Below are 25,025 nucleotides of genomic sequence, written 5' to 3'. Positions count from 1 at the left end.
ATGAATTCAAGAACCTGAAGTACTCTACGAGCTACACAGTGAAGGTTTGAGTCTCCTTCTATTTACAGTAACTTTTTTATTCCTGAATTTTCTTCTAATGCTTTAATAAGTGACAGAAAGATTCTCCATCTTTCAAGGTGACTGCTGCCAACCGTCTGTTTGAGAGCAACCCCATCACAAAGCAAATTTCTACTGAATGTATGTTCCATTTCAATCAATTTTTTTTACACATCTAATTCTATGCATTATGTTAATGTTGTTCTTTGTTAATCTCATTTTACAGATGACAGAGTTGGAATATGTTTTCACGTCTTCTACATCCTCCTCACGTCTGGAGCTCTGCTGCTGGTCGTCTACAAGATCTATGACTTGAGGCGCGGAAAGTCCCAGTGAGAAGGATTCTGCATAAATCTTACATCTGTGTTCCTGTCAGATTGACTCAGGGTTTTGTTTTTATCATTTTATTTATTTAAGATGAATACACTGCAGATTTTGTTCCACTGATGAGAAAATATCTTCTTATTTACGTTACAGGAATAGTTCTATCACTGCACTTCACACAGGAACATCATCAGTGGTACTCTGCTCTGTATTTCACATCATATAATTAGGGCCCGAGACAGTGAGGCCCTATTGAAATATTGAGGATTATACATTTTTTGTTCAGGCAAATGAATTGGCTTTTTGAGTGCTGTTTTAACATGCTCAAATTCTTTCCAAAATTTACAGAAAATTAGAAAGTGGTGAAAATGTAGGTGTCACCTGTGTATTTTTAGAGCTGCTTCTTTAGATAAGCTGTACAACTACTGATTATGCAATTTAGTGTTGTATAACTGTTTGTTGTTTTTTAATAATTTCTAAAGCAATTATCTGACACAGAATTCAATCAACTCTTTTCAATTCAGATCTTTATTGACCCTCAACAATATAAAGAAAAACTCTTTGTGGAAAAGCACCGTGGAAACACACAAAAAACATGAACATTTCCCATCGTGTTTACATTTTAGAAATATAGGACAAGATGATGAATATCCCTTGTACGTTTGAAGATTTATTCATTTTATTTGGTCACCAGCAGTTGTGTGTGTTGTTGTCTTGACTTGGCCCCTGAAATCTTCGATAGGAGACAACCTGCTTCACCCCTGAGTTGAGAACCATTTTCTACCATGTTTTCCTGAACGCATCATGAGACGGGGAGCAGCAGTTGTTCGGTTTCTATTTTAGAGAATGAAGAGTTTGTCTTCAGTCTGTCCAGCAGAGGCCGCTGTCACCTAGAGATCCCTGCAGGAGATTTATCCTCAAGAACAAAACAACTGAATAACTTCGTTCAAGCAAATTGAAACATTCTGATGAGAATCTAGTTCCAGGATCAGACTTTAAAAACCAGCTGGGATCCAAGTCAGACCTTAAAAGAAATCAACGAATTTAAGCAGATACATTTAAATGTTCATGTGTAGTATGTTTGGCATCTTTCTCGTTTTCTTCTTTTTTAAGCAGTGGTCCATCTCCAGGCTATATCATATAAAAGTGAATAATGCGAAGCTGCAAGAAAGCTTTTTGGTTCTGAGTGAAGTTCACAGCGGTTTGTTGAAAAGCTTTTTGTACCCTGCACCGATATTTAACTGAGAAACACACGTTTGTTATCTCTCTTATAGAGGTCACTGAATGAAGTGAAAGTTAAAGCTGTTTTTAGAGCCGCAGTGAACGCAGCTTGTGACCTTGGAACGAGACTCTGCGGAGTTGAGACGTTACTCTGTGACCTCGATCTTGCAGGTGGCCTGGATGTCCTTGAAGGTGGAGCAGTCGAAGACGGCCGTGATTGTCTTCTTTCCCGTCTTGTAGGGATAAAAGAAGATGTTGATACGGAACTGTTGTTTTGGTGCCAGGTCCGGGAGCCTGGGAGAGACACAGAGGACCATGAGGAATTCTACATTTACAGCAGCAGCGTCTATTGGCAAAATTTAACTGGAAAACCTTAAAATATTGCAACTTAAGCTGAGAGTCGATCATTAAAACTCTCTTTTTAAAATGTGCTGGTTTTACATTTGCTTCATTTGATTCTTCATCTGCGAGTTTAACGTTTGACAACATTTACTTCTTTTGTTGTTTTTTATATCTTTTTTTTATGATTATAAGTCCTGACGATATATAGAGAAATTTGAAATTAGTAATATTTGTATAATATATAGAGAAATCTGAATTGTTGTTTCGATTCATAATTGAAGCACTTGAAAACAAATAAAGCTTTTTTATCAATTCTCCAGGAATTTTCTTTGTGACTTCACCGTAAACAGAAAATAAATGAGGTCTTCATTTAGTGCTTTAGTTACGTCAGATGATGATTGTTGTTATTTTATCATTTATCACAGATAAGCTGCAGGATTCAAGCCAATGTTTGATCATTTATATGAAACAACATAACACACACACACACACACACACACACACCTAATTGCAGTCCTCCTCCTTTTTAAATACTCCACTTCCAGACAGAGTCAGTGTGCATCCCGTCAGCCTCTCGTCTGCCGGGTTCTTGAAAATCAATACTCCACTGGTTTCTTGTTGCAGTCTGGTCGTTCTGGAAACCTGGAACACACACATTTGAACTTTTTAACATGTTGTACAAATGCGCCCGAGAGAACCTGCATGTCTGAGATGATTTATAGAAACAACAATGTTTTTAATGTACTCACTGTTAAGGTGAAAGGAGGATCCATCAGCACAATGTCATTCTCAGCCAGGTAGACTTGCTCCGGCTTGTATTTGTCATTGACCATGGCTGTGACCTTCATGCTGTCACACTCCACCATGAGCTTGTGATAGGCCGAGAACGGGACCAGGATGGGGACGGACAGTTCTGGAGGAGATTCAAAGTTGGTTCACACAAAAATTCAAAGAGAACATAAGAGGTTTTTTTTAAACACTTCCAGGATCCAGAAGAAGATTCACCTGTCCCAGGCTGCATCGTCTCCTCCTTCACCTCGGACTGGATGTTCCCGGCCGAGGAGCCGTTGTAGCTCATGGCCTGGACGCTGATGTTGATGGACAGCAGCCTGGCGAAAGTGGACTTGCTGTGAAGCAACAGCTTAATGCTCACGTCCATCCCGTCCATTGGTTCGGACAACTGCAACAAATGAAGGAGGACTAAAGCCTGAAACATGCTTCTGCGTTTTCACGGGCCCGTAAGCGCAAGAGCCCTTCCGGGTCCCTTACGTGCTTATGTATCCCTCCTTACGTGCTGACGGGTGTCGACCCCCTTTTCTAAAATTTACGGCAAAGCTCCGCAAGCTCACTCAGCCCGCAAGGCTGTGATTGGTCTGCTCTACATCCCTTCTGGAGCTGCATTTCCGGTTTCATGCCCCCATAATACCGGCAGAAATCACGGAAGATTTAGAAGAACGAATATGGACCATATAGAAGAGCACTTGGCAGAAGATATCCGATAGTATGATCACTTGTATAACCTGTCACTGACTGGCGGATTTGTCCGCCAGAAAAAGGCTACGAGGAGCCGCAGTGGCTATGTAAATAAACAATCGACGAAGAAGAAAGAAGGCGTCTCTCAGGTCGTCTTCGACAAAAAGCATTACTCCGCCTAGTGTTCTGGCGCGGAATTGCTTTGTAAGACGCGCAACGGTTGGGGAAGCATGAATGAAAACGAGTCTTGCGCCACAGCGGCGTGAAAAGACGCAGACGCAGTCGCAGAAGCATGTTTCAGGCTTTAGAGACAGAAGCAGGTTTATGTTCAGTCACACATTGGATATGAAAACTTTAGCTTTACAGAATAAACAACCTGGAAAAGATTTGCATTAATGTTTATATTGTCCATTAAAAAGCTGATGTTTATTTTCAGGTTATATATTTTTATTAAGATTAAAGTTTAAATGTTAAATATCAAGACTTGATTGAAAGTTGTGATACCAGCAGAATTAGTCAGTTTCTACAGCTCTAGAAAAACTTGCAGTTTCAGTTCACGTATATATTTTTTCCAGACTCATATTAGGTCACTGTGACCTTCGACATCCGACCTCTATATTTGACATCCAAATTTGAATAAATTCCCTCATTTACATTACATGTCATTTAGCTGACGCTTTTGTCCAAAGGCGACTTACATTTTAAGTACACTCAACATTTATGAGGGGCCATTTAGGGGTTCAGTATCTTGGCAAAGACACTTAGGCATGCAGATGGGAAAGAGTGGGATTCGAACCAGCAACCCTCTTGTTGCAGAACACCCGCTCTATCCCCTATCCCCTAAAAGAGTGGGATTCGAACCAGCAACCCTCTTGTTGCAGAACACCCGCTCTATCCCCTAGGCCATGCTCTCGCCTCATGATGTTCCTGAGCCATCGTATTCACAATAAAGGGACAGAAGGACAGACAACCTGAAAACATCCTTCACAGCTTCTGTGACGTACCTCCTCAAATCGCATGGACACATCGGAGAGCGGCACAATGACCTCTGGGACGACCTCACCTGCTCCTCCCGAGGTATCAATCACCACCTCGTTCCCCTCCGTCTCTTCACCTGCTCCTCCCGTCTGATTCTCTGCTTCTGTGTCATTCTCCGTTGCCGTCTTGTTGTCCTTTGGCGTCACGTTCTCCGTCTCCGCCCCGCTGTCCCCCTCCTCCTTGTCTATGGTGAGGTCTCTGGTGAGGGCGTTCTTGAATACGTCCCTCTCCTTGTCAGACCCTTTGGGGGGGGGCACACTGATTTGATCAAAGGACACGTTGAATAAATGTTTCCATGGGTCTGGACAACTTAGCACGGACGTGTGAAATACCTCAAGGGTCAACTCCTATTGGTCACTCTGGCCCATGACCTGTGAGGTCACCGGGCCAATATAACTGCCCCAATTCTGCCTCTTTTCCACAACTCTTCAAGGAGTGAGGCTGCCGGCTTCTCCTCCTGCATCGGCGAGAGGGAGAAACCTGATTTCCCCAACTCAACCCTTCTCTTCGCATCCAACGAGAGGAACGCAGAGTTGCAGCTTCCAGCTCATCTTCTCAAGGAAACCGCCTCTCAAATCAAGCTTTTCCAAACTCCTAGCAGCGACTCGATGTCCTGTAGGTAAGATTCAACAAGCATGAGCATCACAGCTCAACACAACTCCGAATGCAGAAACCTTACGACAAACCAGAGACCACACAGAATTGCACTGAACTGGACTGTAACTTCTTTTCCCCTTTCCCTCGGACTGGTAACATAATCTGGGCTTAATAATGATACTAGACTAAGCAAGACTGTTTATTTGATTATATGTGGTGTTTATAAGTTTGATATATGCTGTTGTAGTTATAAGTCACATGAAAGTTACTACTTAGGCTTGCCACAGGCTTCCTCTCTGACTCTCTCATTATCTGTTTAACATCAACACAGACACACACATACCATTTCCCCTAGTTAAACCTTCCCCCGCTATCGGTCGTGAAGCAACCTCAGAAGAAAGGGGTGGGGGGGGCTGCTATCTTAGGGGCCATCTTAAAAATAAATGCATCTTAGTCTTAATCTTAATCTTAAAAGCCCACAGGAAGGTGTTACCCTTTTGGCAAGCCACCATTTTGAGAACCCTCCTTGTTTACATACACACACACACACTCACGTACACACCTTTGTTAGTTAGACGTAAGTAATTTGTGTTTTTATACTTTATTATGTTCATGATAAATGTTTTCCTTCACAAATGTTCTTTCATTAATGTTGCTTAAGTGAATTTTGCCAACCGCTACACTGTCAAGAACTCCATAACCTTCACTGTTCATTATATAATCTTTAATAGTAAATATTGAGATTTATAATTGAACTACATCTAAATGAGACTGATCTTAATCAATAAATTGGCTATCTTTTCCCTTCCTTTGAAGGGTGGATCCCCGAGACAACTTTACCCAATTAGGAATAAACTTGAAATTGTGTGGGTAATTTATACTAACTGTATTTACCTTGTCATATACAGACATAACTATAAACATGTTTTTTTTGTCATAGGCTGATTTGAGCCCTGAGGAAACTTTGGGCACTTGACTATATGCTTCTGCATCTTTGTGTCATTCTTAACATAAGTCTTTGCACAGTATTTGAAATGTACACAGCTTTTCCTTCTACATTGGCTGGGGTGAAATGTCTCCACACATGAGATAGTGCACGTGGCATTGTTCTGTAGAATAAAATGAGAAAAAAGCTTGTAAAAAAACACTAAAGCAATGCCAGGGATATAAATAGTTGGCCAATTGGAATCATCCTTAAAATTTTTTTTACACTTGATGGATAAATGAATAGAAAGAGGCTAGATGAACAGATGAACAATCCTAAATCAGCATGCTTATATATTTTCCCCATTAATATCATAGAAACTTACCTGACTAGTCCTGCACACTACAGCAGGCCTCAATAGCCCTGCTGTAGTGTGCAGGATGCTGGCAATTATCTGTGCATGTGATGAAGAAATGCACAGTGGAGGGTTGAAATTCAACGTACAGCGTGTGCTGCATTTCATACGTCTTTAAAATAGAGTTTTGAATGATGTTTTTAGTGCTCAGCATTTAATTTGTGTATTTTTTTTTTCAAAATTCCCCCAAATTCACGAGCTGAATATTCCCATGGAAATTTTCTGGAAATTTACCGGGAATTTTCCGCTCCTTTGCAACCCTAGTTAGGACATTAGCAATTTATTACAGAAACAATGATGCAGTCATTAAAATTTTGAGATTTTGAAAATTATGACATCCTTCTGCAGTAAAACCTGAGAAGTTTAAAATTGTTAAGCCTTACAGATACGACTGAGTACTACATTGAGTAGGATCCAAAAAAATGACCTTATCTATGTACGCGCCTCTCTCTACATCTTATCTTACAATTCACAAATGTCACAATTTAATGTTTTCTCTCTAAACCTAGTGAAGAGCACAGGTTATTCATATCGTACTGTTATTGTATCTCTGAATTATTTTTCTAATTTGAATCTTGCTTAGCTAACTAGATAGTATATACAAATGCCCAGATGGTTGCGTCCAAATGAACTGACAATTGACTTTTCCAGCTTTGCACTAAACAGGTTCAAGTACGCCATCAGGAACACACATGACTTTCTAAGCATTATTGCACAACACTATTATTAGTCAAACAAAATCTGGATATTTCAAATATAAGTATAAAAAAACTTAAACTGTTTAATAAATATGAAAATACAAACAGATGCATAAATACAGTAATAAACAAATATTTAAGATACACAGTGTGTGTTCTCTTATTGATGCTTGATACAACACTTTTACAAATGAAGGTTAAGCTTCCAGAAAGTTATTTAAACTTCTGCTGACTTATTGTGTAAATATTCTACATATTGGTTTCGCCTTTTATGCAGTTTTTTTGGTCTTTGCTTGAATATTAAATTCAGTTACAAGAAAGGTTGAAGAGAATTTGTTGATTTTATTTGTTCAATTTTTTTCATTCCACTCTTATCTCTTATGAGGAAGCTACGCCCCTGTCCATTTGTTTGTTTAATCTCCCTCTCTTTTAGTTAAGAGAAGTTTAGAGAAATTTAGAGAAGTTTAGATAATCATGAAACTTAAGGGAGGAATGTGGTATGAGTTTAACAATCTGTTAACACTAGATACGTGCAAATTACTCTGATAACAGATCATGATACTAACACTACAGTTTTCACGTTGTGGCAGATGATTATATTTTTGATTTAGTCGACACATGGACCTGTGGAAAATAACTGAAATTTGACGTTTTAAATCGCATTATAGATGTTTAGGATGAACTCTTTGGAAACAGGACACTGGTGAACAAAACCATAAAGTTGTCTGATCTCTAAATACTTCATGTTGTCAGATTTGGGAGCCTGGCAGAGCACATGGCTCAAACGACCACGCACACGTTCAATGACTTTGAAGAGATCTAACATTCCTTATGAATGTGTTTCTCACAGAGTAAAAGGCAGAAGTGAAGAAATGGCCACAAGAAAAAGGAAAAGGCAGCATCTCTTTTCTTGCACGCTGCAGGGCCGGCTACTCTGTGCTTTGACTACGTGTTCGGGCGAATGTGGGCCTGAAGAAGTTCCCCCGGTGAACGTGTCGTCTCTCAGATGTCACATTTCTTGTTTTAAGAGCCTAGTTATCTAATGAACAGAGATTAATCGGACAGAAAACATTACCCTGTGTTGAAATCACAAATTTTTTCTGAAAAAAGTTCAACAAAAAAGGTTCTGCAGGCTGTTGAGCATGATTCCAAAAGTGTAATACAGCTAAAATAACCCTTGAATTTAAGCTAAACTTCTCTCTTTTCTTATTATTATTTGGAAGAGTTTCACAATTAAGCAAAAGCAAGTGAAGATCCGACGTCTGATTGCTTGTTCTTGGTGGCGTAGCCTAAATGAAGCTTCCTGTCACTGAGCGATAAGGTGAAGGCAGCCTCTTTACAATGTGACTTGCACTCGCTCGACTTGAAACCAGAAGCGAGGTTCAGGGTTTGGGGAACAAGACGAAGAAGGAGAGGAAGAGGCGGCAACTGATGAGACAGAAAACATTTGTTGAGAACTTACTTTTCTCTTAGAGTGGTGTTGAGAATTGGAATTAAGCTTCGATCAGGCGTCTTGAGATCTGCCGGTCAGTCCCCTCTAGGACTGTGCTGTTTGGGAAGGAACACACCCTAACTCCTGGATATGGCAGGTCTCCGTGGTGTCACGATCCTGCTGCTCTGGGCTGGAATCATTGGTTTGGACAAATGTAAGTTATCGTCTGTAATGTAATAGTAACGTTGAGTCCTGGCACGTGTCATGAAAGTATTAAAATCTAGGGGGAAAAATCTGTAAATGGCGTAAAACAAGCTAAAGAACTGACGACGATGAGGTCTTGTGTTCTAAACTCCTATGTTGACTGTTTTTGAAGTTCGGTTGTTGAGAGTGTCCTCGTCTTCAGGAGGACTGTTGGAAAACCCTCCGTGCCTGAGACGCAGAGATGAACCTGTCAGTCGAGCAGCTTCTTCTCTATTTGAAACATCAGCACTCTAACAGTAAAACAACTGAGGACAGGAAGGACAGACATACTGTACCTCACGTCTTTGAGTTTGTGCAACTTCACGTTTCTTCAACTTTCCAAACCTAAGAACACGAAACAGAACAAGTGCCTGTGTTTGTGTGTGTGTGTGTCTGTGTGTGTGTGTGTGTGTGTGTGTGTGTGTGTGTGTGTTTGTGATGTGAGGATCCCGAAAGTGACAGGTTCCTGAGCCCCTCTAGCAAAAAGAAGGAGCAGCTGTGCTTCAATCAAAGACTGATGTTAATAAGACAAGTCTCCTTAATACAACACTTTCATTTGGTTAAGAGCTGTGGGAACCTTATGCAGTGTGCGTGTGTGTGTGTGTGTGTGTGTGTGTGTGTTGGTTTGTATGTTTGGTTGGAGGGGTTGTGGGACAGATATGACATGAGTTTTTTTGGGGGGTCTCTCTGCAAGCTCTTCACTTCAACCCCAGGGGCTGTGTGTTCAGTGTGTGAGTGTGTGTGTGTGTGTGTGTGTGTGTGTGTGTGTGCGTGTGGCGTGTGTGTGTGTGTGCGTGTTTGGCAGAGCAGAGCAGAGCAGATCGACGCAGACTTTGGAAAATACAAAATAAAAAGGGGAAGTGCGGTTTTCAAAATGAAGAAGTGCGGTCAGAGATGTTAAACACGTTGCACGATCAAAGCAGATTGTGGGAGGAGGGGGAGCTTATCACAGAGAAGGGGGGGGGGGGGTCTGTGGTCTGTGAAGTATGCAAAACAGGTCAAATAGAGAAATATCCCTGACGGAGAAAACATGAGGGACCTCAGACATGTAGATGGATTCAGGGATAGGGATCATAGGGCGTTTGAGCTCTGACAAAACAGTGTGACTCTCACAACTTTGTTTCAGCTTCTGCCCTGAAGACACAAAAAAAGAAAGAACCCAAAAGACAGAGAAAGCTTCACTTTTGGTTAAGAGGTTGACAATGAAACGTAAAAACTTCATAAAGGGGAAGTTACAGTGGCCTTTTTTTTCTGTCCATGTCTTTGGAAGCCCAGAAAGCCCAACGCACTACAAATTAAGAAACACAACTTCATCAATTTGAAGGACACATCACAAGTTAAAACAGAAACGCGCTGCAAATAGGGAAAAAATGACACTGGGAAAAAGTGATGAACCTGTCTGTAGGTGAATGCTTTGCGACGTTACTGAAGTCGGCTACTCATCAGTGGCGAGACAGCTTCACAAAGCATTGAACTGTTTCCGGTAAATAAATGAAATGTAAAAATACATGTGGGGTGTGGTAGAAACTAGTCATGGCTTATATGAAAACCATGATCCAAATAAAACAAAAAAATACATGAAAAACGATTCAATAAGGAGAGAAGGAGGAGGGGAGAGGGCGAAGGAGAGAAGGTGAAGGAGAGAAGGAGATGGAAGAGTGATGAGGAGAGAAGGAGATGATGAAGGAGAGAAGGAGAAGGAAAAGGGATGGGGAAAGTCTACTTCTTCTTTACAACAATTTACTATTATTATGATTATTGTCCTTTAGTCTAATTCTTCTTCTTCTTTTGTGTAATTTACTATTATTATTCTTTGGTCTAATTTATTTCTTCTTCTTTAGTATAATTAACCATTATTATAATTTTTCTTTAGTCTCATTTACTACTTTTTAAGTCTAACTATTCATCTTTAGTAGAATTAACTATTATTGTTATTATTATTATTATTATTATTATTATCATTATTATCTAGTCTAATTTACTTCTTCTTATTCTTTATTCCAATTTACATCTTCTTCTTTAGTCTAATTAACTTTTTCGGTCTAATTCTCCGTCTCCGTCTTCTACTTCTACATTAGTTTATTCTACTTCACCTCTACTTCTTTAATCTAATTCTTCTTCTTCTAATTCTTCATTAGTTAGGGCCCGAGCACCGAACAGAGTGAGACAGGGTGAGGCCCTATTGACATTGTAAGGACTATTATTATTATTCAGGCAAATGAGTTGGCTTTTTGAGGGCTTTAACATGCTTAAATTTGTACTAAAATTTGCAGAAATTAGAAAGTGGTGATAATTTATGTATTCTGGAAGAATACTCAATGGGCGTGGCAAAATGACTCAACGGTGCCACCCAGAGACCCCCGGTACATGTTCACATTGACCGATCTTCACGAAAAATGTATACACAGGTGTATCATGACACCAGTCAAACAAAAATGTCTACAGGTGCAATTTGAGAAATGCAACAGGAAGCCTGCTATTTTGCATTAAGTGGCCATTTTGGCAATTTCCACATTTTTACTTTGAGGTACTTGTACTTTTGTCTGTTTCTTTTGTAACATTGCTAAACGACAGAGCTGCTGTTCCAATTAATATCAATATTCACCTTTTTTCTTCTGAAGTAAAAAAGGAACCAGTGTTGCAGGGGGATATCGTGGTTGTAGTTTCCAGTGGCTGCGTCAGTTGTCCGGCGACGTGTTCTCTCTTTTTCTGTTTGTGGTTAGTTTTGTCACACTTTGCAGCACTGTCATGTCATAAAGTGATTAAGACCAGAGTCTTTTGTTTTTCTTCATATGGCCCTAATTCTCCATTGTAAAAAATACATAAATAATACTTATCATAGTACTGAGACACTTTAAAAAGGCCCAGTGATTCAGAGCAACACATGATCGTCCCTCCTGCAGTCCACACGTCCAGGATGATAACACGTTTCTCTGTTTGCTAGTGAAACCTTTTTGTTCACGACACTTTCCTGCTCAGACTGAACCCAGAATAATCAACACTATTTTTCCGTGGACGCTGAAGTTTACATATACTTTGCTTTTTACCTGCAACGAGAAGGCTACGCCCCTGTCCATTTGTGTGTTGATTTGTTTAAAAGTTTGTTGGTTTGTTTAATCTCCCTCCTTTGATATAGTCGACACATGGCCCTGTGGAACACCTGTCCGTGGGGGGATCAGTCAGGCGGCTGCTGCTAACCGTAAACAAACACTGACAGGTCCACCAGAAGCGAGCCGCTGACATGGAGCCGGCATCCTGACATCACCTAACGAGCCCGAGCTGAGGAGGGGGCTTTGGCATTTGACTTACCCCGACGCAGGCTCTGCTTCTTGGCCAGATCTCTGCTGCTTCCCGGGTGGGCTGCCACATGCAATACTGCTGTAAAAACGTGCACAAGCAGCCATTCCAGAAAGTGCTGCAACTTTAAACACAAACTAACAGCAAGCTAGCGTTAGCTCCCTGCTGCTAACCATAAACAAACACCGACAGGTCAACCAGAAGTGAGCTGCTGACATGGAGCCGGCAGCCCGACATCACCTAACGAGCCCAAGCTGAGGAGGGGGCTTTGGCATGTGACTTACCCCGACCGCAGGCTCTGCTTCTCGGCTATTTCTCGGCCTCTCACCCTGCTCACCGGCTGGTTAGCGCCCCACCCTCGGCTAGCTTTCCAGCTAACACCCGCCGCTTCGAGCTGAGGAGGGTGCTGTGGCTCGTAACGTAACCCGGTCTCCTCCTCCACCAGATCTCCGCATCCAGGGGGGGGGGGGGGGGGGGGGGGCTATGCCATGTAGACCGACTGTGACGTCAATTCTGGTCGTATTCCCATTCGACGCACTCTATCGTATAGTTTCTTACATAGAGGAACCACAACAAATCGCGGGAGTTGTTTTTTTCCAGAGTTTTTGGGACGGTAGACATGCCAGATACCCAAATTAACGTGTAGAAGCACTACAAAAGTGAATTTTTCATAATCTGTCCCCTTTAAGAGGTTGACAATGAAACGTAAAAACTTCCTAAAGAGGAAGTTACAGTGGCCTTTTTTTCTGGCCATGTCTATGGAAGCCCAGTGTTGTGCAATAGTAGGGGGACTCGACGTTGGCTAGTTATCGATAATCATGGAATATGATTATTGAAACAATAAAGATTATTTATTTAAAAATAATTAGATTATTAATTGAAGATGATCAGTAATCAAATAACAATAAAACTATTAATGAGTAAATAAGGAAGTTTAACAATTAAGAATTGTTAAATCATTAATTTGAGAATGATAAAGTCTATTGATTAAGAATAATTAAATAATTAATGGAAACTTATGAATAATCAATCAATGAATAACAACTACCAATGAAAAACAAGTAATTTATCAATCTAGAAAGTACCAGCTATCAATCAATAATCATAAGGTTATCAACCAAGAATAATTAAATAATTAGTCAAAACCATAAAATCGTTAATTTAAGGATGATACGATCTATATTAATACTCGAGAAGGGGCACCACCCTGGTTACAGGGACCAACAAGTCAGTCTATAAGCATCAGTCTCATCTGATAAAGTTAATCAATAGTTTATTTTAATGATTATATAATAAACGATGAAGGGTTGAGTTCAAGCACTGGCTATCATTATCCAACTGTGTTCACATAAACATGCACCAATAATCACAAGATTCAAATACTTTAAGTATAAAAGGATTTATTAAAAGATATAAAAGAAAAGGTCAATGTTGTTCCAAATGATTCTTCACTTAACACAATCCGCTATATCCAATACAGTCGCAGCACATTCATCACAATTAATCCCACTGCAAATCCTTCTGATAGGGTTGTGTGTGTGTTCTTATGTGCGTGTGTGTGTGTGAGTGGGTGGGGGTGTGTGTGTGTGTGTGTGAGAGAAAAAGGGGGGTCGATGACTCACGAAGTTTAAGAGGGCTGGCTTAACCCTGGGGGTTTGACTACAAAATTGGTGATGTCATATACACCAGGACTACAACTCAAAATGGCGGAGTCGCCTAAGGAATTTGGAGTCCGAATGGAGGCCGGGCCTCGATGTGTATTGCAATCAATGGTCGACGGACCACGTAACTTAGAGTCAAGATGGTCAAAGATGGCCGACTTAAAACACACGTGAGACAAAGGTTGAGGGAGGACAAAGGGATTCTTTGTCTTAGCTTAGCTTTAGCGCCGAATGGCGTCGAGGTGTGTTCAGACCCCCTTGATCTCAGAATGACTATATGTAATGTGACTATATGTGTGTGCGACGGCGAGGATGTGTGTGTCGGCGGATGTGGGAGAACAAAAGGGAGAGAGAGAGAGAAAAATGCAGTAACACAGATCGGAGATGATCCTAAAAACGCCGTCAGAGGCGATCACACAGTGAGGCCGGCAAACCAGCTACGTGAGAGGTGTCTTTTAACAGATGCACGTCTTCTGTGAGATCGGCCTGACGGAAACACGAATCAAACAGGAAGCGCCGGATCGTCACCGCGCGCTTTTCACAATAAGATCGACACGGCGGTCTTTCTATAAAAGCACAATCATATAACAGCACGCTAAATATTAAACTAGACTCTGCCCAGACAAATGCCTCTTTTACTTCGTGTTGCTTCGCGGAGTTTCGTGCATGACCGTAGTTGCACGAATTCCGGAAGGATGAAGTGGATGGGGTCCTGGCCTCAGGAGGCTGATCGCGGAGCCGCGGATGCGGCGGCGAGATGATGCTGGGCCGAATTGGAGAGGATGCGTCTCTTTCTCCTTGGCAAGGTCTTTGCCCGTCTGCAGGAAAGAAACCGTGGCCGGATTGTCCGTGGATGGCGGGGAGAGTGTCTCTGTGCTCGGCCAGCGAGTGAGGGGAAGTTTCTGCCGCGCTCGATTCGAAAAATAAAAGCAACTAAAAGGAAGCTATTCAGAGTAAAAGCTTTAAGGGAAAAATAGGAAGAAATAAGCTTACGATGTACTAAAAAAAGATAAGTTAAGCTTAAATTGGATTAGAAAAAGTAGCTTGAAACTAAAAGTGAACTACAAAAAATAAGTTTAAAATAAACTTCAGAAAGATCAAACAGCTGTTGAATTTGTTTCCTTTGTCTCCTCTGGATCACTAAGAACTAAACTGGAGATGTTAGCTCTATTGTGAGTGGAACTGGAAAGAACTATTTTAGCTGGGTCTGACCTTAAATAGTACCTTGGAGGTGACTCCCGCCTTCTAGCAAGGCTAAGGGTCTTAGGCCAATAGGAAGGTCAGAGTTCAAAATCTGAGGAGCGGCTAAAGACACAGCAGGGGTCATTGACAGTTTCGACTGTGGCTTGCTCCCCCAAAGTACCTGAGGCTGGATCGGAATTCCCCACAAGGCCTCATGTTTACAGTCTCTGTGACTGTAGATCCCAACACCAGAGAGACCAACACACTTCAAAATAAGAAACACAACTTCAACAATTTGAAGGGCACAACACAAGCTAATACAGAAACGTGCTAAAAATAGGGAAAAAATGACAGCGGGAAAAAGTGATGAACCTGTCTGTAGGTCAATGCTTTGCCATGTTACTGGAGTCGGCTACTCATCAGTGGTGAGACGGCTTCACAAAGCACTGAACTGTTTCCGGTAAATAAATGAAATGTAAAAAATACATGAAAATAACGTATCAATACAGAACAAATCAAAATCAAATGTTTACACAGCAGAGCATTTCTTATTATAGCAGGACAATGACACAGAGGAATCCACAGGTTGATCACTTCACCAACTTTAACTTATACGAAGATGCTGAGCCAGTCTAGTTTGATAAATCAGGAATTATGAATTGTTGCCAAAATCGTCTCTAAAACAACAAGTTAGGCTATTTCATTGATTTCATTTTACATTCAATCCATAGAGCACAAATATTACTTTAAATAAGACTTTGTGATGGTATGTTTTTCATTTGTTAAAAACGAGGTAACAGAAATGGTCAATTTGTTATTCAATAAAAGCGAGTGATGTGTCCAAATGATGTAAGTTAGGGTGACTCTAAGTTTTGGTGTCAGGCAGGAAGTGGTGGTTTGTCTTCTGAGATAGCAAGTGATGCTATTGCCACATCGTCTTGGCAAACAGGCCCCACAGACGACTTAGTAAGAAAATGGAGGCTTTGCTCTTTTGGCCTGATCGTTCCCACCAGAGTTTTGTTGAACAAGAGGAAGAAAATGCTTTAATAAAAAGTTCAAATTAAGATTTCTTCAAAAAAAACTAAGATATGACATATTCTCCACAACATTCAGCTTCACTATTATGACAAATAGAAAAACTGCATCGCAACTGTTGACACAATATTTCTCTTCTGTGATTCCAGGTCAAAGGCACATTGTACCAGGTGAGTGAGAAGTATGTAAAAGCCACAACACTAATGTAGAAGACACAACACGAATGTTGAAGCCACAACGTGAATATAGATGCCACAACAAGTATGTAAAGGCCACAACACAAATGTAGAAGACACAACATGAATGTTGAAGCCACAACACAAAAAAGAAGCCAAAACACTAATATAGAAGCTACAGCAGTTGTTGACAATGAGTTGAGCTGTGACTGTGAGAGGTCAAGTCACTGTTGTGTGGGTAAAACGAGCAGTCGTTTGTAAAAAAGACAAAACAAATTGGCTAATAAAAATGAGAGTCTTGGCTGTTTGAGGTGTTAGACATCAGGTGCTTGGAGCATCCAAACAGGAAGAACACACCTGTACCATCACACCTCAAATAGACAAGAATCTAATATTAAAGCAGCAACACTTTCAGCAGGTTTGTGTTATTCGTTCCAACGCTTGTCTGACACATCTCAGCCACCGTAGTTAAGCATCGTATCAGGTAAGACTGTTGGCAGTCAAGTGAAGGTGACCTCCATCGTGCTCTCCTTCCTGCAGCCAATGCTCCCACCGCCTCACCTAAAACCAGCGACACGAAAGACCCTTCACCCCTGACCTCACCTGAAGTCACCTGGCTCAACAACACAGTGAATAACACCACCCCAGGTTGGAATTTTCTCTTCTAACATGGGAGAGTGTGATGAGATTGTGTATTAATGTGAGTCCAGACAGCAGAAAGTGACAGCAGCACTTGTTACTGTGAGTAGTATCTGTTCCAAGTGACTCAGAGATTGAAGACATTTTGTCATAGTGACAACTGATTATTTCACAGATGTTGATTGATCATGTAGTGATGTTTTGTTTTCCTCTTTTCACCTTGAAGTGCGTTGCCCTACAGCTCCGCCGCTAGAGTGTGAGTATCAGCTCATAAAATCATATATTCTCTAGAAAATTTTATGTTATAACTAGAATGGCACTGAGCAGAATCCAAACCTCACCCCGCTTATGGAACCACATTTAAATTCAACATCTGGATTTTAATTTGGTTCTGAACCAATAAAGTCAAAAACATATTTTTAGATTTTCTTCATCTTCAATCTTTTTAAATGTAATGTTGCTGTTTACTTTTGTATTTCCTTTTCTATTAAAGGTCTTTTTTTGTTATCTATATTGTATGTAAAGCACTTTGAAGTGAATTTCTAGAAAACAGGTGATCATATTGTTATTATCTGGTGTCTGTGTTTTTCTATGACCCGTTTTATTTTAATTCTGTTGATTTTGTCTGCAGGTAATTACACTGTAAAACCCATCAAGTTTGGCCTCCAGATTAACATCACAAGCTCGGCAGTTAAACCTGTTATTAACTCCATAATGATTCATGAAGAAGGGAAACCACAGACTGCAGCAAGATCCTCAGCTCCTCATTCAAATCGAAGTTCATCCCATGAAATCAAACAGCTGAAGCCCTGCACTAAATATGAGCTGAATGTGACACTTTACGATAAAGACCGACCAACACCCTGCGAACGCATGACTGTAAATGATTCCATGACAGATCCAATAAGTGAGTCAAAAAATTTATGTTGGTTAAATTAATGTTTCAAATTAAAAGATAGTACTGTCAAACAAGCAGATATTTGTTAATCCCTTGTGTATTTCAGGTGAAGATGACATTGAAGATGCCAACTGCTACTTTACTGTGTGTTACCAATCTGGATGGGACATCAGCTCTTTACAAACAACTCCAGATATGATCCCAGATCTGCAATGTGGCAACAACACCGTCTGTTTCAAACCTGGTTCTGATGACATTTGCTCTAATATGACTTTCACCTTCACCTCCTGCACCAACACTTCCTTTCAGTTCAACAGAAGCATCACCCGCGGTATGCGTAACAGTTTGTACTGTTATTTTGAAATGCATGTCCTTTAGAACTTAGTTCCTCATGTTTTATGTCTGCTCTTCTTTTTCCACAGATTTTTTAGATGTCAAAAATATAAATCAAACTGCTCCAACACAATTTCCTGTAGAATTTAAAGCAGAATTACCTCCAAACTGCAACCTCTCCATTAATTACACCTGTCATAGTAAGTGGAAAGTCTTTGTGTGACTGCAACATTATACATAGATTTACATTGAAAGAGGTGATGATATTAATTTACTAATGTCCAGTTCCACTTTAAACTGAAGTGACCTGCATTTTTCTAAGATTCTTAATTACTCACGAAAACACCAACGCAAACAAATTTGTGTGAAAATAAATATGATGTATTGTCTGAACTCCTTTATGAACACATCAACAGTGGTTTCCTACAAGTGAATTTACATTAATGAATATGGAATTTAACCCATTATAATTATTATATGATAGTACAATAATAAGATTAATAACATAATCAATGTCTCTTAAAGTTTTCTATCCTCGTCGAGGCTACTACCCAGAGATTCACAGATTCAATGAGACTAAGAATCTATCTGAGCTGGAGCCGTTCACGGACTACGAGTGTATCGGTCTCATCAAGGACAAGAACAATGTCAACGTATACAACACAACTGAAGTCCACGTCCGGATCGACTGTGGTATGTAGACGTTTACTGGACGACAGCTTTTGTCCTCAGACACTGAGGAGGGAATGACTGAGATGTCAGTTCTCAGGTCTGTGGTCCACATGTCTCACTTGTCCCAGCAGATCTCGAAATAGACTTCACCAATACCAGTACCACCAACACATCCTCTCAGCTGACTTGGACCACGACCAGTAACAGATGTAAAGACGTGTTTCAGAATCTTCCAAAGCTTTTGTTCGACTGCCGCTGTGGAGATTCATCCCAACGTATAAGGTGTAAGTGAAATAGATTAAGTCCCTCATGCTTTTATTCTTCCTTGTTTCTTTTCTTCACTTCTGAAGATGCTGGAGATGGTTTCACTCATTCGTTGAAGTAAAGAAATGTAATGTGGACATTTCTATCATTTACATTGCTCCAAGCTAACATTTATGCATGCCATAGGTTTAAATCATAGACTGAAAGATGAACCACGAATCAGCTCCCTTAAAGTGCATACAAATTTTTATCCCACCCATCTTGACAAAAAAAAAACAGAAATGTAGTCTTCTTGAGAATGATGCAACAAGTTCTTCACAACTGGACTTGGGGATCCTCTGCCAATCTTTCTTGCAGATCCTCTCGAGTTCCGTCAGGTTGGATGGTGAACGTTGGTGGACAGCCATTTTCAGGTCTCTCCAGAGATGCTCAATTGGGTTTAGGTCAGGGCTCTTGCTGGGCCAGTCAAGAATGGTCACAAAGTTGTTCCGAAGCCACTCCTTTGTTATTTTAGCTGTGTGCTAGGGTCATAGTCTTGTTGGAGGGTGAACCTTCGGCCAAGTTTGAGGTCCAGAGCACTCTGGAAGAGGTTTTCTTCCAGGATATCTCTGTACTTGGCCGCATTCATCTTTCCTTCAATTGCAACCAGTCATCCTGTCCCTGCAGCTGAAAAACACCCCCATAGCAAGATGCTGCCACCACCATGTTTCACTTTTGGGATTGTATTGGGCAGGTGATGAGCAGTGCCTGGTTTTCTCCACACATACGGCTTAGAATTAACGCTAAAAAGTTCAATCTTGGTCTCATCAGACCAGAGAATCTTATTTCTCATAGTCTGGGAGTCCTTCATGTGTTTTTTGGCAAACTCTATGCAGGCTTTCATATGTCTTTTAATGAGGAGAGGTATTCCGTCTGGCCACTCTGCCATAAAGCCCAGACTAGTGGAGGGCTGCAGTGATAGTTGACTTTATGGAACTTTCTCCCATCTCCGTACTGCATCTGTGGACCTCAGCCACAGTGATCTTTGGAATCTTCTTTACCTCTCTCACCAAGGCTCTTCTCCCAGGATTGCTCAGTTTGGCTGGACGGCCAGGTCTAGGAAGAGTTCTGGTCATCCCAAACTTCTTCCATTTAAGGATTATGGAGGCCACTGTGCTCTTAAGAACCTTGAGTGCTGCAGAAATTATTTTGTAACCTTTGCCAGATCTGTGCCTTTTCACAATTCTGTCTCTAAGCTCCTTGGGCAGTTCCTTCGACCTCATGATTCTCATTTGCTCTGAAATGCACTGTTAGCTGTAAGGTCTTATATAGACAGGTGCGTGCCTTTCCCAATCAAGTCCAATCAGTTTAAACGTCACGAATGGCAGCTGGGATTGACTCATGATTGGTCGAGCATGTGTATCAACGGAATCTTGATACTGAGGCTACACGATGCAACTTTAGCTTGCACAGACTCTCAAATTATATCAAAAGCACAAGATGGAAGCCAGCCCCCATGTAAAAGTTATTTTGGCTTCGGTTTTTCTCAACAGGTGGAGGTGGAGTCGTGGCGTCCATCTTTATGTACAGTTTCATGTACGCAAGCAAAAAACTCAACCTATGTTCTGTTAATGCGAAAATCATTTCAAACGTGAGTTGTCTGACTTAAATAGTTGAAGCTTGCAGGGCTGCATAGATGATATGAACTGATTAGTGAAAAATGTTCTTACTTAATGGGAAACTTGACCCCCCCCCCCAAAAAAAAGGCAGAAAACAAAGTGCTGTTTTATGTTGCTATAATTTTGTATCTGTTATCTAGAGCATAAACTAACAACTTGTGAAACTGTGTCACAGTGTTAAATCAGACTTCAGTAGGAACCTGCTACATTACTGATCTGCAGCCATACACGGTCTACACCTGCTGGGTCCAACCCTCCAACGACTTGGAAGCCAGGAAGCCTTTTCAAGTTAAACAGAAAACTAAGATTGGAGGTCAGTGACAAACAGAATGAAACCAGTTGAACTTTTTGTAGCACAACTAGAACGGCACTCAGTGGAACTAATACCTGACCAACAGACTTCTTAGGAAACCATATTTAAATTCACTAGATCTGGATTCTTATTTGGATCTGCATCTAAATAAATATAAGTCCCCTATTTCACTTCATTATACTGTTAAGTGTTGAAACTTTTTTGGAGGACGCATACAGTGTTGTAAACGTTTTTTCTTGAATTTCCTACAGTACCAGAGGATGTACATAATCTGAAGCTGGAGGTTAAAGACCATAATACGATCATTGTGACCTGCAATCATTCTCAAATCTTCAATGGCCCTGAGAGAATATTCAAAGCACAACTTCATGATGGTGGTAGCTCTGTGGAAAGAAATGATGAAACATGTGAATTTGAATTCAAGAACCTGAAGTACTCTACGAACTACACAGTGAAGGTTTGAGTCTCCTTCTTTTTACAGTCACTGTTTTAAACCTGATTTTTCTTCTAATGCTTTAAGTGACAGAAAGATTCTCCATCTTTCCAGGTGACTGCTGCCAACAGTCTGTTTGAGAGCAACCCCATCACAAAGCAAATTTCTACTGAATGTATGTTCCATTTCAATCAATGCCTCCATTTATCTCACGTTTCTTCGTTAAAGCACAGATTTCTTTTTTACATCTAATTCTATGCATTATGTTAATGTTGTTCTTCATCAATCCCATTTTACAGATGTCAATTCTGGAATTGTTTTTCACGTCTTCCACATCCTCCTCACGTCTGTGGCTCTGCTGCTCGTCATCTACAAGATCTATGACTTGAGGTCCAGGAAGTCCCAGTGAGAAGGATTCTGCATAAATCTTACATCTGTGTTTCTGTCAGATTACCTAAGGGTTTTGTTTTTATCATTTTATTTATTTAAGATGAATTAACCTGCAGATTTTGTTTCACTGATAAGAAAATATCTTCTTATTTACGTTACAAGAATAGTACTTCACAAAGGAACATCATCAGTGGTACTCTAATCTGTATTTCACTTCATATAATTAGGGCCCTGACAGGCAGTGAGGCCGTATTGAAATTCTAAGGATTGTTATCTCAAAAAAAAAATTCTTAAAGAAAATTAGAAAGTGGTGAAAATGTAGGTGTCACCTGTGTATTTTGAGAGCTGCTTCTTTAGATAAGCTGTACAACTACTGATTATGCAATGTAGTGTTGTATAACTGTTTGTTGTTTTTTAATAATTTATAAAGCAACAATCTGACACAGCATTCTATCAACTCTTTTCAATTCAGATTTTTATTGACCCCAACAACATAAAGAAAAACTCTTTGTAGTAAAGCACCGTGGAAACACACAAAAAACATGAACATTTCCCATTGTGTTTGCATTTTAGAATATAGGACAAGATAGTGAATGTCCCTTGTACGTTTGAAGATTTATTCATTTAATTTGGTCACCAGCAGTTGTGTTTTTGTCTTGACTTTTCCTAAAATCTTCGATAAGAGTAAAACGCTTCACCCCTGAGTTGAGAACCCTTTTCTACCATGTTTTCCTGAACGCATCATGAGACGGGGAGCAGCAGTTGTTAGGTTTCTATTTAAGAGAATGAAGAGTTTGTCTTCAGTCTATCCAGCAGAGGCCACTGTTACCTAGAGATCCCTGCAGGAGATTTATCCTCAAGAGCAAACCAACTGAATAACTTTGTTCAAGCAAATTCAAACATTCTGATGAGAATCTAGTTTCAGGATCAGACTTTAAAAACCAGCTGGGATCCAAGTCAGACCTTAAAGAAATCAACGTATTTAAGCAGATACATTTAAATGTTCATGTGTAGTATGTTTGGCATCTTTCTCGTTTTCTTCTTTTTTAAGCAGCGGTCCATCACCGGGCTTTATCATATAAAAGTGGATAATGCGAAGCTGCGAGAAAGCTTGTTGGTTCTGAGTGAAGTTCACAGCGGTTTGTTATCTCTCTTATAAAGGTCACTGTTTGAGACGTTACTCTGTGACCTCGATCTTGCAGGTGGCCTGGATGTCCCTGAAGGTGGAGCAGTCGAAGACGGCCGTGATTGTCTTCTTTCCCGTCTTGTAGGGATAAAAGAAGATGTTGATACGGAACTGTTGTTTTGGTGCCAGGTCCGGGAGCCTGGGAGAGACACAGAGGACCATGAGGAATTCTACATTTACAGCAGCAGCGTTTATTGGCAAAATTTAACTGGAAAACCTTTCAATATTGCAACTTAAGCTGAGAGTCGATCATTAAAACTCTCTTTTTAAAATGTGCTGGTTTTACATTTGCTTCATTTGCTTCTTCAGCTGCGAGTTTAAAGTTTGACAACATTTACTTCTTTTGTTTTGTTGTTTTTTATATCTTCAAGTTATTATGTCTTTAAGTCCTGACGATATATAGAGAAATTTGAAATTAGTGATAAATGTATAATACGACTTGAAAACAAATAAAGCTTTTTTTTCAATTCTCCAGCAATTTCCTTTGTGACTTCACCGTAAATAGAAAATAAATGAGGGCGTCATTTAGTGCTTTAGTTACGTCTGATGATGATTGTTGTTATTTTATCATTTTATCACAGATTAGCTGCAGGATTCAAGTCAATGTTTGATCATTTAAATAAATCAACTTTACACACACACACACACACACACACAAACACCTACTTGCAGTCCTCCTCCTTTTTAAATACTCCACTTCCAGACAGAGTCAGTCTGCATCCCGTCAGCGTCTCGTCTGCCGGGTTCTTGAAAATCAAAACTCCACTGGTTTCTTGTTGCAGTCTGGTCGTTCTGGAAACCTGGAACACACACATTTGAAGTTTTTAACATATTGTTCGAATGCGCCCGACAGAACCTGCATGTCTGAGATGATTCATAGAAACAACAATGGTTTTTTAGTGTACTCACTGTTAAGATGAAAGGAGGATCCATCAGCACAATGTCATTCTCTGCCAGGTAGACTTGCTCCGGCTTGTATTTGTCATTGACCATGGCTGTGACCTTCATGCTGTCACACTCCACCATGAGCTTGTGATAGGCCGAGAACGGGACCAGGATGGGGACGGACCGTTCTGGAGGAGATTCAAAGTTGGTTCACACAAAAATTCAAAGAGAACATAAGAGGTTTTTTTTAAACACTTCCAGGATCCAGAAGAAGATTCACCTGTCCCAGGCTGCATCGTCTCCTCCTTCACCTCGGACTGGATGTTCCCGGCCGAGGAGCCGTTGTAGCTCATGGCCTGGACGCTGATGTTGATGGACAGCAGCCTGGCGAAAGTGGACTTGCTGTGAAGCAACAGCTTAATGCTCACGTCCATCCCGTTCATTGGTTTGGACAATTGCAACAAATGAAGTAGGACTAAGAGACAGAAGCAGGTTTATGTTCCGCCACACATTGTATATGAAAACTTTAGCTTTCATATCCAGGTTGTTTACAGAATAAACATTGATATTTATATCAATGTTTATTGATATTTGCATTGATATTTATATTGTAAGTTAAAAAAATGATTTCCAGGTTATATATTTTTATTTATAGTTTATCGTGTCATTAAGATTATAGTTTAAATGTTAAATATCAAGACTTGATTAAAAGTTTGGATAACAGCAGAATTAGTCAGATTCTACAGCACTAGAAAAACTTACAGTTTCAGTTCCCTTATATATTTTTTTCCAGACTCATATTAAATCACTGTGACCTTCGACCTCCGACCTCTATATTTGACCTCCAAATTTGAATAAATTGCCTCATGGCGTTCCTGAGCTATCGTATTCACAATAAAGGGACAGAAGGACAGACAACCTGAAAACATCCTTCCAAGCTTCTGTGACATACCTCCTCAAATCGCATGGACACATCGGAGGGCGTGCAATGACCTCTGGGACGACCTCACCTGCTCCTCCCGAGGTATCAATCACCACCTCGTTCCCCTCCGTCTCTTCACCTGCTCCTCCCGTCTGATTCTCTGCTTCTGTGTCATTCTCCGTTGCCGTCTTGTTGTCCTTTGGCGTCACGTTCTCCGTCTCCGCCCCGCTGTCCCCCTCCTCCTTGTCTATGGTGAGGTCTCTGGTGAGGGCGTTCTTGAATACGTCCCTCTCCTTGTCAGACCCTTTGGGGGGGG

General features: G+C 40.6%; 3 protein-coding genes across 3 annotated transcripts; 1 reads left to right on the top strand and 2 right to left on the bottom strand.

The window, feature by feature from the left end:
- Nucleotides 1-2,448: 2,448 nt before the first annotated feature.
- LOC133964212 (protein-glutamine gamma-glutamyltransferase 5-like) lies at nucleotides 2,449-5,564 on the bottom strand. Its single transcript, XM_062398312.1, has 5 exons — nucleotides 5,546-5,564; nucleotides 4,422-4,696; nucleotides 2,950-3,124; nucleotides 2,694-2,857; nucleotides 2,449-2,586 (listed from the first exon to the last, which is right to left on the bottom strand). The coding sequence occupies exons 1-5, from the start codon at nucleotides 5,562-5,564 to the stop codon at nucleotides 2,449-2,451; spliced, it is 771 nt and encodes a 256-aa protein (XP_062254296.1).
- A 12,201-nt stretch (nucleotides 5,565-17,765) lies between these two features.
- LOC133972049 (receptor-type tyrosine-protein phosphatase C-like) lies at nucleotides 17,766-23,058 on the top strand. The gene is made up of 9 exons (XM_062409240.1): nucleotides 17,766-17,984; nucleotides 18,076-18,186; nucleotides 18,512-18,679; nucleotides 18,790-18,942; nucleotides 20,756-20,893; nucleotides 21,145-21,350; nucleotides 21,441-21,501; nucleotides 21,626-21,731; nucleotides 22,919-23,058. The coding sequence occupies exons 1-9, from the start codon at nucleotides 17,849-17,851 to the stop codon at nucleotides 22,935-22,937; spliced, it is 1,098 nt and encodes a 365-aa protein (XP_062265224.1). The 5' UTR covers nucleotides 17,766-17,848; the 3' UTR covers nucleotides 22,938-23,058.
- LOC133972057 (protein-glutamine gamma-glutamyltransferase E-like) lies at nucleotides 22,175-24,285 on the bottom strand. The gene is made up of 4 exons (XM_062409253.1): nucleotides 24,068-24,285; nucleotides 23,812-23,975; nucleotides 23,569-23,702; nucleotides 22,175-23,041 (listed from the first exon to the last, which is right to left on the bottom strand). The coding sequence occupies exons 1-4, from the start codon at nucleotides 24,228-24,230 to the stop codon at nucleotides 22,894-22,896; spliced, it is 609 nt and encodes a 202-aa protein (XP_062265237.1). The 5' UTR covers nucleotides 24,231-24,285; the 3' UTR covers nucleotides 22,175-22,893.
- Nucleotides 24,286-25,025: the final 740 nt, after the last annotated feature.

This window comes from Platichthys flesus, chromosome 2 (genome assembly GCF_949316205.1).
Source record: "Platichthys flesus chromosome 2, fPlaFle2.1, whole genome shotgun sequence".
In the NCBI taxonomy this organism is placed as follows: Eukaryota; Metazoa; Chordata; class Actinopteri; order Pleuronectiformes; family Pleuronectidae; genus Platichthys; species Platichthys flesus.
Note: the sequence above shows the minus strand (reverse complement) of the source record. Positions and strands in the feature narration are given on the sequence as shown.